The sequence below is a fragment of the Podarcis tiliguerta genome (genome assembly GCF_965153285.1).
Source record: "Podarcis tiliguerta genome assembly, chromosome: 5".
NCBI classification, from domain to species: domain Eukaryota; kingdom Metazoa; phylum Chordata; class Lepidosauria; order Squamata; family Lacertidae; genus Podarcis; species Podarcis tiliguerta.
This window is the reverse complement of record NC_139538.1, coordinates 43,485,277-43,505,497: the sequence shown is the minus strand read 5'-3', so window position 1 is coordinate 43,505,497 and position 20,221 is coordinate 43,485,277. Positions and strand designations below refer to the sequence as shown.

General features: G+C 43.7%; 1 protein-coding gene across 3 annotated transcripts in view; it reads right to left on the bottom strand.

The window, feature by feature from the left end:
- Positions 1–224: 224 nt before the first annotated feature.
- TRIM8 (tripartite motif containing 8) overlaps positions 225–20,221 on the bottom strand; it is a 65,560-nt gene continuing 45,563 nt past the window's right edge. For 2 of the 3 annotated variants that reach the window (XM_083441559.1, XM_083441558.1), the window contains exons 3-8: positions 11,488–11,583; positions 10,449–10,682; positions 7,806–7,837; positions 6,444–6,559; positions 2,214–2,786; positions 225–337 (exon numbers count right to left, since the gene is read on the bottom strand). In XM_083441559.1, coding sequence (XP_083297685.1) covers positions 300–337; positions 2,214–2,786; positions 6,444–6,559; positions 7,806–7,837; positions 10,449–10,682; positions 11,488–11,583 — 1,089 coding nt within the window. In that variant the 3' untranslated portion in view covers positions 225–299. Of the gene's footprint in view, positions 338–1,370; positions 2,787–6,443; positions 6,560–7,805; positions 7,838–10,448; positions 10,683–11,487; positions 11,584–20,221 lie in introns of those variants that run through there. The other variant, XM_083441560.1, reaches the window with a different exon arrangement.

The following is a 20,221-nucleotide window of genomic DNA, read 5'->3' as shown; positions in this document are numbered from 1 at the left end:
TTTGGCCCTGTTCTTTAGGGTGAATCAAACCATTAAAAGTCAATGTGCATGCGCAAAACCTAAATAAAAACAGGATGCTTGAAACTCAGCGCATAAAATTGGTTCACTCTCTCTGCCTATTTCTACAGACCATGAGTGCCACATGGTGCTCCCATTGTTGAGTCAGGCAGACAGGCTGGTTGATTCTGGCACTGGTGTGACTGCAAATTCATTGGCTGCACATATTTTGAATTTCTATTGTCTTTATTTTCCTACTCTTTTACACTGCAGATGGAAGGAAGATAACAGAGGCCCAGGCGTTAATGCATAGGATCTGGCTGTTGATGGGGAAATGGACCTGCATGAGAGAGAAAAAAGGGGTGATTTTCTTTCCTTCGTGTAGAGAAAGCAGAGGGGGGAAACGAAAGTGAGGGTGCAGTTTTGGAAGGGGAATTGGGTTTGTGAGGGTGATGTGGATGATTATAGCACTTGATGTTTAGGGTCCAGTCCCCACCAATACTTATTTACTTACCCATGCTTACTATTTATGACCTTGGGTAAATCACTTCTCTCTCAGCCCCAATCATTTCTCTTTGACAAAAATACAAATGTTGCAGAAGCAAAAGCAGGGGTTAAAAGGAGTTGTTTTGTACTTGGAGTTCAAAGGGATGGTGAATTTAAACTCCAGGTAAAAAAAACAAAGATTGACCAATAGTGCAATCCAGTGCAAATACACCCAGAGGTAAGACTCACTGTGTTTGATGACAGGGTACATGGGACTGTATCCTACATATCGTACAACAGAGCTATACATTAATGTTCATTAATGGTTTAAAAACTGCATCTCTAGTATAGCCATTAACTTTTGCAAACAATGCTACCAAATGAATTAGAAAATGGTGTTTTAAATGAAAGAAGAAATGTTTGGGAAACCAAAGAGTGTGACGTAGTCTGCACTGCAATGCACTGGCCAAAATATCCTATATGAAGAGCTACATCTTTCTTAATTTAACCGAGTCTCACATTTTTAACCAGGGCCTAGCAGGTGAGGAGTATAAGAACCCATCTGTCACATGCTGTGCATCTTATTTCTAAATACCCGTAAGTTACATATACCTTTTATTCTGCAGTACTACACCAATTCATGTTCAATTCAATGATTATATCCGAACTATATTCCTGATTTACTCCAGAAGGTGCAGGATATTGTGCAGCATATTTGACCAGCCTTCTTCAACAGTTACCTGGCACTTGCATTTCTGATTGAGATTATTCCAAAGTGCAAACTATTTTTAAATGCTGTCAGTTTTCTGTTTGAGTAACGTTTTCCTGTTCCCAGATGAGGCGTTGGTTGAAATAGTGCCCGCGGAGGCAAAGCAGAACAAAGCATGTGCACTAAGTGATCACATTTATTTGAATATTTTTTGTGTGTGTTCTAAAATTGGTTACAGAATAAATACCTGCACCTTATAACAGGAAGTCCACTTTTTTTTAATACAAAGTGCTTGTTAGAGGAAGTTGCATCAACGAAACACAGGAAGGATTGTGTGCATCTTGACACACACACTTCCCTCCTGGAAACTAAAACAGATTTTTTTTATTTCTTTTTTTAAAAGTTTCTTTTCCCTTTTTTTGTGCATTTCATTTCCTGCCATTGTGTATTTACAAATCTCTGAAAGAAGAAGGAAAAAAAATGCCAATATGCACGATACGTGGTCTTTTAACACAAAAAAAATCAGCCTTTAAAAAAAAAATCTACAAATGTCATTTCTTAATGAATCAATGATAGAAATTTTCTCCTCTTAAAAAAATGGGAGGCGAAAAAGAATTTTAAAAAGCAAAACCAAAAGAGCCCAGAGACTTTGAAATAGAAAAGGATCATCTGTCCCTTTAAAAGTTTTCCAAACCGGAAAGTAGCAATGTCACATGATCCAGAAATAGATGCTTGATTGATATCCTTGTTAATTTTCTTTCCACAGCTTCCCCCACCCTCCCGCCCATCCTGATACAAAGGAAGATTAAAAAAAATTAAATTAAATTAAAGACAGAGATGACAGCAATGCCCCTCTCAGATTCTGGCAAGTGGTAGGGAATAATGGAAATGGGTTTGATTTAAAAATGACGACGACAACAAAAGCTAGATTAAAAAAAACAAAAAAACTTTCAAAAATCAGTAAAGATTCTATCCAAACCAGATGGTTAACTGGTGACATAGTGTTTGGTGGAAGGCTGACCATAAACTCTATAGAAATCCTGGCGTCCATGTTGCTGAGATGCATCAATCCATTCTCTCACTGCCAATCCCGGAAGCGACTGAGGTACGGAGGGAGCAGGTGGGAGGGGGTGGGAATATTCCTGCGACGACACTGTCCATGGAAAGTGGCCTGACCGTGGGTACGGTTGATGCCCGCTGTGATTGGATACTGAGGAACAGTAACAGTTGTCCACCGAGCAGACCAGGATTTTGCGCCCACCATACTGAGACAGCACAGACTGCTGAGATGATGTGCTGTTGGGGTAGTGAGAAGGGTTGAACATCGAGCCAGAGTGAACTGGTTGGGGGCCACTGGGAAGTCCTACTATGTGCTGGGTGGAGCTACAAGGCACCATGGGTTGTGCAGACTGGCCTTCAGCAGCCGAAGCCCCCTGGCTCACATACTGGCTGGCCACAGGTCCCGAAGAGGGCTCCAAGAAGCTGGCTTCCGGGAAAGCTGTGGAGTGCTTGCGCTTCTCGGCTCCTGAATTACTGACGCTGCAAGGGTACATAGGGATGCTCTGCAGGAACGGCACCGAGGTGCTGAAGGGACCTGAAGGAAACAGAGAAGACAACGTGCTGTCACCTTGAGCAAGAAGACAGCCCTCTTTTCCAAGTTCCATGAGCCAACTAGAAGCAAACCCCTCCCCTCCTCCGGCAGAGATCCAATTGCCCAGTTTTCCATGCAGCAATATAGGCCTCGGCAGAGAATGTCAAAGTATAAGGTCTGACCTCACAACCACATACTAAAAAGCACAAGAACACAAGCTGGGGGAAAGAGTCACCAATCATTTACAGATTTTCCTGGCATTTTGCTCACTGTTCTCTTAGTTCTTCCACTATGTAAACAAACCCGGCATGGAAGTAAGTTAAGGGGTTTTGTTTTAGGATAAACTCACCAAGTACTAAATGTCAGAGAATGATCCTTCAGAGGCATGTGGAACCAGAAAATCTGTGACCACATAATGTCCTCTATAATCTGGCAGAGAAGACCTGCATAGTGCCAAACACTACAGAAAAAGGCAACATCCCAGGCCCTTCCTGTTTTAGAACTCAGAACTGCCTGCCAGCCTTCAGTTCTTACACTAAACAAATGAACAGAAAATACAAGTTTCACAAAATGGCATACCCACGGTCTAGTGCCAAAAATCTGAAGATGGTGCTAATATGCATTGCTTATTGTATTTGCATAATTGAGTTGGAGGTGTTTTTGATGCAGAACCTGGCTTTGGGGGAACCTATCCCAGGAGCTCAAAGGTGAAGCTTTATAGCCACAACCCTTTAACCATGTCCCTAATTTCCCACCCCCTGGCCTATTCCAGCCACAGGAGGTACAAGGTGAACGTCTGGTTGCATTAAGTGACTTCTGCCAGCCAAGAATTACCTCACACCCTGCTTGCTAGGCAAGTCCAGACTTGGGATGCTCTGTATTATTAGTGGAGTAATTTAGCAAAGTCCAGGGGCTAAGAAACCAAGGGATAAGGGGGTGGAGAGAACTACAACACCTGGAGAAGACAAAGCTGAGCTGGATGGACTTGAATTTTTCAAGTCCACATATGGCTGAAAATCCAGACCAGGATTTTAAGGTATTCTGGTGGTGATGTCAGGCAAGCAAACACCAAGATACCACTAGAGCCAACTAGAATTCTATGAGCCCTGCCATTTGTTTTCCCAAGCTCATATTCAAACCTTCTGAGATGTTGCTTGCTCCCTCTGCCTGGAAGATCATTCCCTTTTTGACCCATCAAGCGATCTCTCCTCAACCTTGTGTCCTCAAGGTATTTTTTATTACAGCTGCTATGCTGTCTAGGGCTAATGGCACTGCACTCCCAAACATCTAGAGTGTTTTGGGTTGGGGAAAGCTTCGTTAAACCATTGTGACTTCTTGTTCCACAACAGTCATTCTTTTTTCTCTTTTTTTGAACCTCCTGCAATTAGCAATCTTTCCACCCTATTCTTGGTTGTTCTGCTATCCAGCCTTGTGCTTGCTCTGCACTTTTTCACCCTTTGGCAAAACTAGTTGCAGGTCAATGCTCATATTTAGTAGCTTCTCAAAGGCTTCTTGATCATCAGCTTGGAATATAAGACATTTTCAGCATAGCCTATTCTCTTTGCAGACTCAGAGAATCAGGGAGCCGACTCCAATTCCCTGATATCCCTAGATTTAAACCACCTTTGACAGATTTCCATTCAGCTTATTCTTCAAAATTCCCAGGGAAGGAAGCTCTATCTCTGCTGAAGGGAAATAGATTTACTGCCAAACTGATTTTAGAATTCAGGAGGGCTCTCCCCCAACCCTTTCAATATTTATCCTAGATTGGGAAGGCTGCAATTTGAACCCCCTGCTTCTTATCCTAGCCTCACACTGCAATCCTATACACACCTACTCAGAAGTAAGTCCCTTTGAACTCAGTAGGACTTACCTCCATGGAACTGTGTATAGCCAGAGGGCTGCTGCTGCATTCCTCCTTGGGCATTCTTTCAGTGGGGAGGGGCACGGCATGCCAGGGGTAGGCGGAACCAAAGGCAAAAGTGGGCAGAGAAATGGGTGTGACTGTCTACATTACAGCCACACAAAAGCCAGAGCTTTCTCTACAAATAAAACACTTTATATGCCCAGCCACACCTCTCTCCCGCCAGACCAGCAAGAGGCATTTTTGCACTTCAAGTATATACTCTACCTAAGCAGAAACACTAAAAGAAAATGTGGAGGCAGTGAGGGCTATGGGGGTGGGGGCAGAATCCCAAGTGCCATTAGAAAGGTCTGGAGGGCCACATCTAGCCCCCAGAGCCTGAGGTTTCCCACCCCTGAGCATTACGATGCTGGCATACAGCCCATTCGCTGCCTTCTTCTTCACAACAGCCACTATTTTGGGTGTCAAATCTAATACCATATCCCAAGCCTTCTTTGTGTCAAGCTCAGCTGCGCTATCTTTTCTTTGCGTGCTTAACCCACGGTCTCACACACACACTCCAAATCCCTTTCAAAAATGGAAAAGCACTCCAGCTGAAGCCAAACTACAGCCAACTTATAGAGCAATGTTTTCCCCTCCCATGCGTTGCCTGTGATGTTTTTGTTACTGCAACCCAAAAGTGAAAGTGTTTTAAAGAGGGGGTTGACAGGAGTACTATCTTTGCTGAGTCATAGTCACACTGAAAACAGCATGTACATTTAAGGTTTCTTACAGAGTGTAATAAGAGCTTTCCTGACAGGCACTGGGATTGTATTTGGACACACAGAAAGAAATACAGAGACCAAAAGAGGAAGGCTATGGCTGAGAACTTATGCCATGTTACATACGAGTGAGCCCCTGAAAATGCCGCAAGCAAATATGCTTAGGAATCAGACTAAAAGGTTGCAGACCCTATACAATTTGTTAATTGGAAGTATGTCGTTCCCAAAGATTTAGTGGACAGTACTTCCAAGTGGAGCGGGCTGCAAAGGACAATAGAAGTCAGAGGCAACACTGTCTATTGGGGGAGGAGGAAGAGAAGAGGCAACTAGCCTGAAATATCAGAGTTAAAGCTTGCAAACCTGGACATCGTGTGTTTCTCTAAGTCATGAAAACACATCATCCAAGTATTTCCAAGTGTAACATCCAACTGTTCCTGATTTGAAAGACAGGTACCAAAAACAAGACAAAGACAAAGAAAAACCTTCCTTCCTAATCAGAGATCATAAATTGCCCCAAGATTACTCTGGGATCAACCGCACTGCAGGAATAAGAAGAACTACCCTTAACAAACTGCCCATACCCTTTTAGGATCACTCTCCTCTGCTTTGAAAGCCATTCGCCTTGGGGCCGGGGAGGCTCAAGACAGTCTCATGTATTCCAGCACTGCTACTTCCTACTTCACTTTTATATATATAGAAGAAATTACATGTGACCGCAGAATTTTCTGGGTTTTTTAATCATTTGCCCTAATCTCAGGGTAGCTAGCTGGTGACAAGTAATGGTCAAATCCAAGAGACTGATCTCAAACAATAACATACAGCAAAAATAAACTTGGCCCCTGAGAAAACCCTGGCATGGAACATCCGCCCCTTTCCCACCCTCACCCTTTCAATGATATTTGGATTTCTAGTTCAAAGCACCACTCTGATCAGCAACACCAAGGCTGTGTATCGTATACAAAGACAGATTAGAGCATTCCCTCCTGGGTTCAGGTGTGCCTAGGAGATGGAAGGGTCAAGAGAGACATCACTCACCTTCCAGAAGCTTCCGCAACTGTTTTTCCTTCTTGGCAATCTCATTCAGGAAGAGCTTGGAATTGAGGTGGCCAATCTTGGGAGGGGGCAGGCTGCCTCCTGTGCAGTTCTGGGTCCTTTAAAAAAAAGGGGGGGGGCATTATACGACATTACAGACTGAAGTACTGTACTGACTTTCTTCCTTCTACTATCTGCTGGAAAGCAGATTGTAATTCCCTTCTGAGTTGGGCCAGCTGGTTCTTTCCTTGACTTTGTGTCGCGCCACATTACTCGCTTTAATTCCATTCACCACTACCATATTCTCTTTCAACATTTTCCTGTCATTAATACTGATCAAAATTACCTAGTTTCACTAACACAGTTTTATTTTATTTTTATTTTGCATTGTGAGTGGAGCTACAGAGCAGAACCCAATGCTGTAAGAGCGCCCCCCCCTGCACGCCACTACTGCACACACACACACATTGCCTACAGCTAAGTAACACAGGACCCACAGATAAGACAGAGGCATGACTTGAGTGCAGTTCAAGAAGATACACTCTTTGAGAGGTGGGATTTGGTCAACAAGATTCTTACAAAGTGTGAACAACCTGTCTTGCAGGTTAGAATTGCCCCTGAAAACGCTGTGCTGATTTTTAACTGGATTTTGCACAGCTCGTCAATCAGTTCTCATCTCATCTCCCTCCAATTCATGAAAAAACACCTTTAGTACCAAGTATTTTCTACCTGTGGAAGTGGATAGGCATTATAATCCATTTTTCTCTCAGCTTTCTTTCAGGAAAGCTGAACAGATCATGCATCCTAATTCTTTCACAGTAAATAAGGCTTCTTCTCTTCTTAGCACTGTGCTGAGCTCAAGATATAAACACTAGAATTCAGCAGTAGCACCTCATCCCTACTTCTAGCAAGACTGTAACTCCCCGATAAAGCAGCAGTTCCCAAACTCCTCCCCCACTTGATGACTTTTCTGTCTGTTGCAGCAATTGTAATGCTAGACGCTGTATGAATTTTAAGGATGGTAAAGTCCAGTCAAAGGCAACTATAGGGTGTGGTGCTCATCTCACTTCAGGCCGAGGGAGCTGGCATTTGTCCACAGACCACCTACGTACCACAGCCTTTACCTGCTGTTTTTTTAGACATGCCAGGGACCACATGAATGAAGTAGACCACAGTCTGATGGAACTCTATCGCAAGGTTTCCCCAATGCCGTGGGAGGAACAGTAGCTTAAGATGTCTACAAAACACTCCTTTTGCTACCTATTGCTCTCCCCAAAGAAGATCCTCTAGATTAGCTGTATCATAGACATGTATCATAGACCCTCCTTCACCCAAACCCAGACTGCCAGGAAATTGATTTCTTACCTATCCATCAAGATTTTCACCGACTTGGTATTCTAGGAGGCAATAAAGAAAATGGAATCAGAAGCTGTAAGTCATGCAGACCTCTTGTGGCACAGCAGCAGCACCTTTTCCCATTTCTGTATATTTCTCTTTTGTCTCCCTCGCACCCTCATTGATTTCATATGAAGGACATTGCTCTTACTCAACCACCCATCCTCACAAACAGCCACACACTGTACTTCCCAGATACAGCAGCACTATCTGAGAGAGGCCACAACTCAGAGCAAAGCACATAGGTAGAGATCCCAGATTTAGTCCCTGCATCTGCAGCAGAAGGATCTTAGGCAACAAGGCTAAGGCTGACAAAGCCAAGGCCCTGAAGTCCAATGTCAGTCAGGGCTGCAGTACTGAGCCTTGTAGGTCACTAGCCTCAGAATTATGCAGCTCCTTATAATGAACTAAAGGTAGATAAAGCTGGGCTGTTTTACAGGGCTGTTGTAAAAACGTTGTAATGATAATATATGTAATCCACTTTGAAGTACTACATAATGCTAAGCTGCTGTTACTATACCAAAAGTCTATTATTTGAGACTCAAACAACACCTTTGCATCCCTCTGTTGAATGGAAGCATCTGCCACCAGATTTCAAGCTCAGTCCTTAGCAGTGCACAGCACCTTAACAAAAGCAAAATAAATGCTGCCACTTTGAAGAATTCTTCTGAGTAATTTATGGCTTGGCTCCATTCCTCCAGGATAACAAAGGTGGAACTAGAAGGGCCGTTTTCATTCGTCTTGTGAGTATGCTCTCTGAAGCAACCAGGTGTGCCAGGCAGAAACTGCCTTGTAAATCTTTAATTCAGATGATGATGATGATGATGATGATGATTATGGGAACTTCAGCTCCCCACACAAACAACATAGTTAAATCAGCATCTTGATTTTAGACTTTAACTTGTCACTTTAGCTACAGTCCAGAACAAACCACTAACTCTGAGGCACAAGATTACAGAGGTTATTGCTTTCATTTCCCTCCACCACTCTAGCCTCATGTCATCTCCCTACTGTCAGAACAATGCCAACAAAAAATTCTATCTTCCAGCTCAAAGGCCATTTTATATAGCTATATTGCACCCTAGCAAAAAAATAAATGAAAAAAATCCATTTGCTAGAGGCTACCACTCCAGGTTCTGGATATTTATTGAAGCACAATTAGGCCAACATTGGTGGATCAGCTCAGCTAAAGGGATATACTCCAGTAGGGTGTAAATACCCTGCCAATCAGCTGCTGAGATTTACTTGGAAAGCCTCTTTTTGACAGACAGCACTGTTCAAGGGGTCAAGGGCATATCGTCTTTCTAAAATGAGGAGTGGGCCATCTGGTCTATGTGATGGGGAGATTAACCCGAGAGGGGGTTGCTCAGCAATATCTTACACCAGAGCACAAGTTGAGATGCCCCTTGTATTCATTAGCCTGCTGCATGACATGACAAGATTCAGTTTAGGAATCCAGAAAGGGAAACCTGTTGGGGACATGTCGGTGCCCCACCAGGTGCAACATAAATCTCCTAGTATGACATGTTATACAAAGCAGCACCTAAAATTGCAAATCCCATCTTCCTGAACCTAAGAAATGTTGAGCTTTTCCCTGGTGGAACTTTACTCCAAAGTAGTAACCACCCATATATATATCACCCCCCTCCCCCAGCCTTAAATGCTTGGTGTTTCTTATGGCAGCTAGCACACCTTCCTAGATTAATCCTTAACTTTGGGTTGCCAGATGCTCCTTATTCTAAATAACATTCCTGTGAGGTAGATTAGGCTTAGGGCTCCAGGCACTGCCTGGCCAGGCTGCCTTAGCTTCAGCCTGAATGCTGCATAATGTGCATTCAGGGCTATGCCCTGAGAGCTCCGCCAGCTCCACATTTCTGATAATGTGCTACTTGCCACCACTTCCTCCAAAGAGCTCAGGGTAGCCGACACTGAGTTTTCCTGTTTTCTCTTCAGAACAACTCTGTGAAGTGGGTTAGACTCAGAGATGGTGAACGGCTCAAGGCCAAGGGGGGGGAATTGAACCTGAGTCTCCCTGCTATATGTCCAACACCCCTCTGCTCTTAGGAACACATAAAGAAAGGGGTACCCAATCCTTTTCCAATCAGTTCTTCCACAATTTCAGTAGGACAATTTAAAATGTCACAAGGCACACACATTTTGCATGATGTTCTTGAGTATCTACACACAAGTAGAAAACAAGAAGTAACCCGGACAAATAAACATTACTCCGCATCTCTGAGATCTTTCGGAAGATGAAACTACCCTGGGTTGAGCTCTTCCCTCTGAAGCTTGGTCATCCTTACGGGCTCAATTTAGCCGCACAAGAGACAACATTCATGATGCTCTTTAGGCAGGTAAGTAGCCCAGTGTAAGGAATGAGTGGGACTCCCAAGTTGTGCCAAACAGTTAATTAATTCATGGGAGGTAGGAGGGAAAAGCAGAAGCTTCCATTTCTGTGGATGAAAGTGAAGCTGTGTCAAGCTGAGGCATATTCGCAGCTTAAAGCGGCCATTTTGGGGTCGGGGTTGTCACATAAGTTCCAAGTCCTTCCCTTATTCCTGCTGCCAAGTGCTCCACCAGACCCTCCCCTTCCCCAAACACCCCCCACTTCACCTTCATGAAGTTGATGTCCTCGGTCTTGTCATACATGACCTGAACGGAGCTGAGCAGCTTCTTGGCCTCCTGCATCCGCTCGCTGAGGTGCAGCACCTGGGCAGCATTCTCGTTGCAGAATTTTGCCTGGGCCTTGTCTAGGATCTCCATCGTCTTGCGCAGATCCTCCTCAAGGATCTGGTGCATCTTCTCATACTGCAGGCGCACCTCGTCCTTCAGCTGGTTCACCTTCTCCTGGTGGTATAGAAGGGGGAAGAAAAATGCCTCTTGTTAGCCTCCCTTCATACCTACTTGCTTTATCTGGGTGGGGAGGATGCACTCTGAAACTAAATGACTGGTGTTCCTTTATGCAGTAGCTATGCCTAGGGCACCTATCCAGGCTCTCAATTTTTTCTGAAGAACAAAAGAGCATAGGTTACTGACTTTGCTTTGATCAGACTAGGAGGGAGCCACAAGAATACAGAGTTGTTCAGGATAGGAACAGGATAGAGTGGCTATCCAGTTTGGGGGAAACTAAACCATTGCACAGGGAACACCAGGCAACCAGGAAGAGAATGGGGTATATAATAACTTGAAGGAGGCTGTGAGTGAGGACTCTTGGTCTTTGTTCCTCATCACAGAAGAAGAAAGTAGGGTTACTTAAGTAAGGCACCAGGAGGGATAGGATGATGGGAATCAAACCTTGAGAGGTCCGTCCCTCCTGAACAAAGCAAGTTCTTGGATTTACAGCTGTATGGAGAGATGCTTGCAGAGTCGGTCATTTTTGCTCTCTCTGCCAAAGACTTCACACCCTTGTGTCCTTTAAACTTTGGCTACTGGGTTTGCTTAGGAGCTACAGCATACATGCCCTTTATAAGGTCATTCTGGCAGAATAAGGTCTTAAAACCTAGGGTTCCATGATTGCTATGCTGGCTGAAACTTTCTCCCTTCCCAGTTCTTCTATCAAGGTATTTCCTTGACTGGTGGGTAACTGCAGCCCAGCATCCTTCTTGCGTCTAACACTGGGGAGGGGAGGGAAGAAGAGAGAAATCCAAGTTACTTCAACCAGCCGCTTGTCAGACTCCAACTTGTAGAGCTGCTCCTCAATGTCTTGTTCGCGTTCCTCCAGGCGGTCCTGCTGCTTCACTAGCATCTTCTGCAAGAAAAGGGACAAACAGAGGAAAGACAATCAAGAGACAGAAAAAGTGTGTTCCAGAACTGGCTTACAAGTTACCTGGAAGCAGGATAATTTTAAAATGACTTATGCATTACCGCTTTTGATGTAATGTATCAAATGGAGTTTGCATCTCACACCTACAGTGAGAGCCATAAGTCAAAATGTCTTCTAGAACTCTTAGCTCTCACTCTTCACAGAAACCCATTGACTAGCACTACTGCTTTGTTCCTCTCTTTGCGCAAGTGGGAGCAACAAACAATGTTGCCCAGGTTTAGTGTTCATGTCCATGCCAGGAAACCCTCAAACAAACTATGAAAGGGGAGCAAAGAGCAAAAGCTTGGCTTCACATCATGACTCGCTTGTAGCAAAATAAACCACTTTGAACAGAGTGTGAAGTCTGGCTTTGTTGTTTGTTTCTCCTGCTGGGTGAAACAGTGAAAAGAGAGTCATTCGCTGTCACGGATTGGCTGGAGGCTGAGTAGCGGGAGGCACCAGCTGGGAAACCCCCAAGGGAACCCCCAGGGGAAGAAGGCTCAGAGCCAGGAGACTGATGGTAGGATGACCATGAGTGGTCAGAGGGGGGAAAGGGAGCAGAAGGAAGGAAGGAGGTGTCCAAAGGCAACAGGGTTTAGTGAGCAGGAAGAGCCTGAGGCAGAGAGCAGCCCTGATTCAGAGGCTGGAGAGGAGGAGGGCCAGGAGACAGAGATGAGGCCGGCTGCTGAAGAATCCAGGGAGTCTCCCCTTCCTGCTGCAGCTAGCCCCCCCCCCCCCAGTCTCTCACAACACACACAGAAATGAAAAGAGAAGAGGATTGTTGCGTGCAGACACTGTCCCCAATTGCTTGGAAAAAACCCTGGGGAGGTGGGCACTTAGGCAGCTGTGGGAAGGTGCGAACCTTCAGTCCTTGCAACCGCCTCATTGGGTGTCAAGACCTACTGGGAAGAGTTGCTGGGATCACTAAGCCTGTGCTGTTTTGGTTTCTTCGTTAAAGAGTTAACATCGCCAACATTGTGTTCTTTTATCACTGACCTACATCTGACTCTGGCTCCTGACACCTGCATGTCCACGCTAAAGCATAAACTATGGTGCATCGCGATGCCCACACACAGCCACTGTGACATTACAAGAACAAGGAAAGCAGTCTCCCTCCCAAGCTCCAAAAAAAGAATAAAGTTTCTAGAAGACACACGAACTGCCTTTTCAGGACCATCCTGTGTGATAAATATGCAGCGTCCATCTTTTCCTGGCTAGTTCCCTACATGAGCTTTCAAAAACATACCCAGAGAGCTAAAATGTCATGAGGAGAACTCCAAGACTTCTTGATCCTGAAGTTCCCATCCCCTCAAGCCCCTCAAAAACTTATTTTCTTGTTAGCAACAATTTTCTTGTTAGCCACAAAAATAACCTAGGGAAAACAATAATGTAGCCAGTTTGGAGAAGATGGAGGGCCTGCACTCCTCACTTGGAAGATCTCCCTTTTGGTATTGGATACCATGCTGGATCAGACTGAAGGAATCTTCTAACCATTAGCCCGTTCCCTTAAAAAGGCATCTCTGATCCCTTGAAGCCAGGGTAACTGGCTCAAGACCACAGGCAGAGCAACCCTTCTGGTGGAAGTTGTGGGAGATCAACAACAGAGGTACCCTCCATCTCCTAAGCCCCTGCTTCTGTCCTTTTTTTGTTCCCTTCAATTGCCTCTTAAGCAAGGGAATTAACTGGGTATGTTTCCATGCCAGTGGTTTCTGGTTCTGTTTGGTGCTATGAGGGAGACAAGGATCCTGTTGAGCAGACATCCACACAAGCTCTACCCTTTCAGCCCTGCTTCCATCACAGCTACAATCTCAGAAATTTCTGAAGTCATCCAGAAAGGACCTCTAGCAATGCAGTTCCCCCTTTGCCTGTGGAGGGAGATTCACAATATCCTATAGCTCCTGGGACACCTCTGCGATTATCGATTGCATCCTTAACAAGGTCTGATCAATCCCTGAATAAATGTGTTTTTAACTCCATCCCCAAAGCCATGAACAAGCTTAGTTTATCATATTCAGAGAGTAACAGCAAAAGTTTCTACCCACCAACCTCACCTTTCCCAAGCATGCTTGTAGACTGGCAATTCTATTCCATGCTGGAAATGTGTTAATTGTTGTGTGATAATGTCATGGTTTTGTCAATCAAAAATTGAAAAGTATGAATCTCAGTGTGAGAAAACCTGAGAGGTATCTCACTCATGCTTTTCTTAACATATTTAGAAATATTTTAATTATTTAATTTCTATCTGACCCCTCCCCCCCAGGAGTCAAGGGCAGCAAATAGCAACAAATTAGCAAAATAATGGGCCTTAATCAACTAAATAGTTGCAGTGGCAGAAGCCCTTACAAGAATTCCCACTAATCCAATGGAAATATCCTTCCCTACTCCCACTGCATGTGCCCCCCACAGTCCTCTGAGTCTGCTCTGGAAGGTTGGAAGAACCCCTAAAACAGATTGTGGAGCACATTGGTGGAGGAGATGGAAATAAATTATTGTGGTATAAGGAAAATCCTTGCGCTGAGGAAACCATAACCTTAGCACTACATTGAACAGAAGCCAATACACTTAAAAACAAAACAAACACATATCTAAAACATTTTTTAAAAAAAACAGTCTCATGCTCTCACAGTTAATTATTTCAAGGTTATTATTAACACAATAGGCAACACTGTAACATATACAAGAGTTCGGCTTTCACTTTGCTTGACTCCGTCCTGTTTGAGGCTTATGTAACTTTTCCCTCAGTTTTACTTCATATTTAATTTTTGAGATTTTTTATTATTGTCATGATTCTTGTATCAATAAACCATATAGCTGCTTGCCATTTTTAAAGTACTTTTTAAAAAATGTACTACTGACACACCTAAGAAGATAGACATTGTAAATAACAGAAGAGTTTGACTCTGGTTATCAACAGCACGATTTAGGAAATGCCAAGTAATACATTTTAGATTGATCTGACAAAAAGGAAGGAAGGAAGGAAGGAAGGAAGGAAGGAGCACACTATGAAGAAACATGGAAGATTAAGTGGTGGAAGGAATATATAGTACAGCAACCAGAGAGACCAATAATATTGGAATGCTTATATCCCGCAGTGCAGACCTCTACAACTTGTGACCCATTTAGCCTACCAGGTACTCAACATCTCTTCTACAGACACAAACATGAATCAGTATACATGTTTGGTAGGTCACAAGTTGTGCAAGCCTGCTCTAGTGTAATATCAACTGAAGGTATCAACTTCCATATTGTGCCCAATTTTTAGTTAACTGCCTTCACCAGGCTGGCTTTTCCGGGCCCTCATCCAGCCCAGATATCATATCTGGAGAAATGACCAGGGTGGGAGAAATAAAATGGCACTTTTGACAATGGCACAATGAATGCACGGGGCAGAAATTAATCCAGACATTGCCATTTTCAGTCCTTTCTGATGAGTGGGGGAAGGACATTATTTATAATGGATCTTCACTGGTTTGGAAGACGTAAGAGAGATGAAAGGGCTTTAGGCAAACACCTTTTCGGATGAGAAAGCTTCCTGGTTGACTTCATGCAGCAGGGGAAGTTGATCTCATTTCTGGCAAATGAGCTTTTTGTGATAATAAATGATCCAGATAAACCAGTCCTGCAGAGTCTTTATCTTCTGCATCAACAAATGTGTTTGGTGTATAATCTTAACAGTCAAATGCACACCTTTGTCCCAGATAACATTGTCCAGCTATGGTACCGATCAACAATTATTTCACATGATGATTAAGCTCTATCCAATTGCTGTGGCTATTGCTGATCAATTATCATGTGGATAATTGCAGTTTACATGTTTGTTTAATTTGCACCTGCCCTTCTTCCAAAAAGCCAAGGACATTTTATCCTTGCAACTGCCCTCTGGGGCAGGCCAGACTTAAAAGACAGCAACGTGCCCAAGGCCACTCAAGGAGATTCTTGTCAGAGCAGGGATCTGAATCTAGGTCTCCAGTTCAAGCCAAACATTCTACCCATTACATCACAGCGGCTCCCATAATCATAGTATGATGACTCACTAGGTTAACTAGGCAACAATGAAAGATCAAGGCACATCACAGGGAATAAATAAGATTTGTGGCACAGATCCCACATGGCTTAAATAAGCAAGCCACGCCGTACAACTCAGCCTGCCTTGTGAAAAATCTCTTCCCAATTCCAAAGACAAAGAGAAAGCAGGGCAAGATTAAAGAGATCCAACACTTTATCCTATGTGCCACGTTGACTGTCATACAAGGAGATAATGTTGATTAACATGGCTGTATGGGTCAGCTCCTATCCATTGATGAGAAAAAAACAACCACACCTAACAGCTGTTCTACAGGCAGCATGTATAGTAAAAGCAAGGCTGGATTTGTTCCATGTGTTGTGATCACTGAACACACAGAACTTGGAATCCTGGAAACATGTGGGCATTTGAATATATATAAGGCAGGTAGGAGACTCTGTCTCCCATAAAACAGAAGGAAAGGACTATCTATTTATTAAACTTGCAGCCCACTCCACCTCCACATAAGTCGCAGCATCTTACACCTACTTCCCAAGAGAGCTCTGAGCCAGGCCTTCCATGCGCTTTCAGTGGTGGAGCTGTATCATGTGCTTTCAGACGACTCTGAACCAATCAAGAATCATTTTCCCCCCCCCCAAAAATAAACAAACATCTATATATTTTGTTTCGTTCCCTCCCCTTCTGTCCATCTACCCACCCTTTTAGCCATCACATTGTACTGGCCAAATTCAGAGTGTGAACCTAAAGGCAGCGCATCATCCTCTTAAGATTTTCATTGAACAGCACACAGGAGAATTTGGGGTGCTTTATAAAACATGATGGTGGGTGATAAGATCTGCTTGATTTCTTCAGAGCACAGGATTCTTATTTTATTTTTAATAGCCATCATCTGACTGAAGAAGTTAACTCCTTAATTGTATGCGTTTTAAATCAATCCACTTTGCATAAATTCCATAAGTGAAAACAACAACAGTTGCAAAAGAAGAACACGTTTCTTGCTTTTTAGGCAACACTTAATATGTGCACAGGGAGAAAGATGGGGAAATGCCTCTCCTAAGATGGCACACATTACATATGACTTTTTTGGGTACTAATCTTTAAATTAATTAGGTGGGTTTTTTTTAATCTACCTGCCTAATCAGTTGGGGAAGCTCTTTTTTAAAAAGTTCATCTAATGGTTAATCTAATGATTAACCAACAGAGCACCTCCCATATCAATGGCTGAGGAGGCAGTTAGGACACTGCATAGTTTACTCTTTGTTGGAGAAGCACACCTTGCTGCTCCCCAATGGGAATAGGATTACTCCAATTGTTGCAGCCCAATTTCAGCGTGCAGTTTAGATTATTTAGGGTAGGAATTTGGATTTATTTTCATGCAGAACACATTTTCCCTAATTAGATAACTTCTCCCAGGTCTGATAAATATTTACTATATTTCTACGGTTGGGGAACGAATGAAGGACAGACAGAAACACTGCCCACCCAAACTAGTTCAGAGGCCATAGCGGAGTATTTATACAGACCCAAGCATACATAGACCTAGAGGAAGGCAAAGCATTTTAGAACCAACCCTCCCAAATGCTCCCTCTCTCTTCTATGTGGTAGCAAGCCTTACTCTATGCAAATGACAGTAGAACTGATGCTGATTTGTTGGCATGCAAAGATCTTTCTGTCCAGGCTTTTGGGGAAGAGCATTTGAATTTGTGTGTTGTTGTGTGTGCATTAAAAACCATTATCAGATGGGGAAAACATACTCTGCCCTCAAATACTGAGTTCCTGTAAAAGAGAGAAGGGCGGAAAGCTGGACCTAACTGACCAATCCCAAAATGGCTACTCAGTTTGAATCATCTGCTCAACAGCTTGGCTTGGAGAAGCTGGACTCCAGCCAAAAGCTGCTAGTACAGGATCGGTACTGGGCACCTCCAGACGCTGCACCAAGGGCACGCTCACAGAGAGAGAGAGAGAAAATCCACAGACGTTTGCCCTTAATTCTCTCAGTGCACCTAATCCCCCTCAGGAGAAAAAAAATCTGCCTAGTTTCAAACCTTTAATGAAAACAGGGGAAGGACAGAGCAGGAGGAAATGTTAACTGGTTAGGAGCAGGCAAAGGAGTTTGTGGGAGGGGGGAAATGACAGCAAAGACCAATTTTGAGGGGATTATTATTAACTACCACTTGGGGTTTATAATCAAGTAATTAATTCTGGGTCTAGGCAGGGGGAAGTGGGAGGGGGATTAATTGCACTGCAGAGGAAGGCCACCATCTTCTCTTTAGGCAGTGAGAAAGAATTTGGTGTTTGCCCTCCCGTTTCCTCTGCTTTTACCTCAAGGTCTAGGCACCTCAGGCCTCCTGGGAGCAGGAAAATGGCTGGGAGGTTGCAGAAAGCTCTATGGGAGTTGGGTGGGCTCTTGATTGTTTCATTGCCCGACAATAGGCTCACTCACAGACACTATTTCTTAAGGAAGGAGGAGATCTGCCTACTCCAGTGCTTTTTAGCTTGCTGCTTCTCCCACCCTATTTTCTTCTGGAATGTTTTCTCTAAAGTGCTGCTGCATTTGTGCACCGAGGGATTCTCAGGCAATATCATTGGCTAGTTAGAAATGAGAGATGCATTCTGCCTGAGCAAAGTTGCTCTGTGCAACCACAGCTGTTTTCAAGAGCTCAGCTACTCGGCTAGTTAATTAAGATAAGCTCTGCAAAAGCTGAGCTATGAATCAGTTAAGACTCGTAACCACCCCCAAACGGAGCAAAAAATGTTACATAAATGAAGAAACAAAGGGATTAGATGGACGCTGCCTGGCTATAAAATATGGTGGCGACTTGAAACAGGCGCATACCTTCACTTTTAACGTTTTTGAGCACATCTGAATTTTTAACATCTTTCTGGAAATATGAGCTGAGAAAGGCCAAAGCTAAAAAAAATCCCTGGCCACGCTTCATTCGCTTTCCTGTCAAGCACAGGGTCGAGAGGTGATACTTTCGCATCCACCTCAACTGTTCCTTATTAGAGGGACATCCCATGTTTGGCTCTGGTTCTCTCTCAGTTTTAAGAGACTGATGCTTTGTGTAAGTACTCGCAGCATTTGTGACACTCAGGAGAGAAGCAGCTTTAAAATAGAAAACAAGAGAAGCTTTAAAATAGAAAAGGCAAATGTGAGAGGTACAAATCTGCAGCACTTGGGGAGTCTATTCCAGGCATCACTCTTCAGGCATCCCTGCCCCTAATGTTGGAGGCCACAGATAGAAGAGGGAGAATGTTTTGCGATGCAGTATCTCATTTACCAGGGAACAAAAGGCCCTCTGCATTTCGGAGGTCCCTTATTCCGGCGATAATATTGCATCCACATGTGATGCCAAGCGAGGAGGTTTTGATGCAAGGACAATAGTTGTGCGACTGTTTTGCCCAATCCCTTCCACAGCCTTCCTAGAAATGCACACTTGCATATGAGAAAAAAGCTGCAAGTGGTCTGAGACCCGATTTTCTTTTCATGAATGAAATGAAGTTTGCCCCCCCCCCCCCTTTCACTTCAGCCCCTTGTATATACTGAAAATCTGCTTCAGGGGTGAGAGACCCTTGGTAATAGGGTGGGGAACTGCAGATGGAGGGGAGAGATGGAGAAATGACTCAGGAACCAGGCCAGGATCCAGCCTGTACCAAATACTTTAAATAATAAAAAAAGGCTCACCTAATATGTGAGATGGGAAAGGGGAGACAAGCCTTGCTGTGCTTTTCTATTTTAATCAGTATTACTGGGAAAGCATTGCAGAGGAGAAATTACACAGCCTGAAATCAGATAGCTTCCATTAAAGAAAATAATTAAACATGATAAAGGAGTAAGTTAACAGAATAGGGTACGCAGGGCATGGGAAGGAGAAGCTGCATTGCTGAGCACTAATTTCGCAAGAAACATTGTATTACCAATGACATTCCCACACGGCAAGCATAACAACAAGGGAGGTGCTATTTGAGGGGTGCATCACATTTCCCTCAGGTACATTATTAGGTGGTATTCAACTAAGCTTCACTTAGCAAGCATTCACTGAGATGAATGGACCCCACACATTAATTTCAGCAGGTCTACTCTCAGTAAAACTATGCTGAATACCACCCAAAGTGTTTTGACAGCTAGGGGGAAAATACTGTTGTTGCAAATGAAGCACAACCTCCAAGGAAGATACATGAACTGTGGGCGATAAAAATACACTTAGGCCACCCCTGCACCATGCATTTAAATCACTATTTTAACAGCCATGGCTTCTCATAAGGAATCCTGGGGACTGTTGTCTGTTAAGGGTGCTGTGAATCATTCGGAAACCCCTATTTCCCTCACAGAGCTACAATTCCCACGTCCCCGTGAAGAAGGATTGTGAGGGAAATAGGGGTCTCCGAACAACACCCTGAACAAACTATGAAGCCATGACAGTTAAGGTAGTATAATAGTGCCTTAAATATATGGTGCAGATGTGGCTTCACTGTGTTGAAAAGGCTTTGAGAGTACTTCTGCATGAGTGGTTTTTAAAAGATCTGTTAATGTGAATGTGCATTTGAACATACAAATTA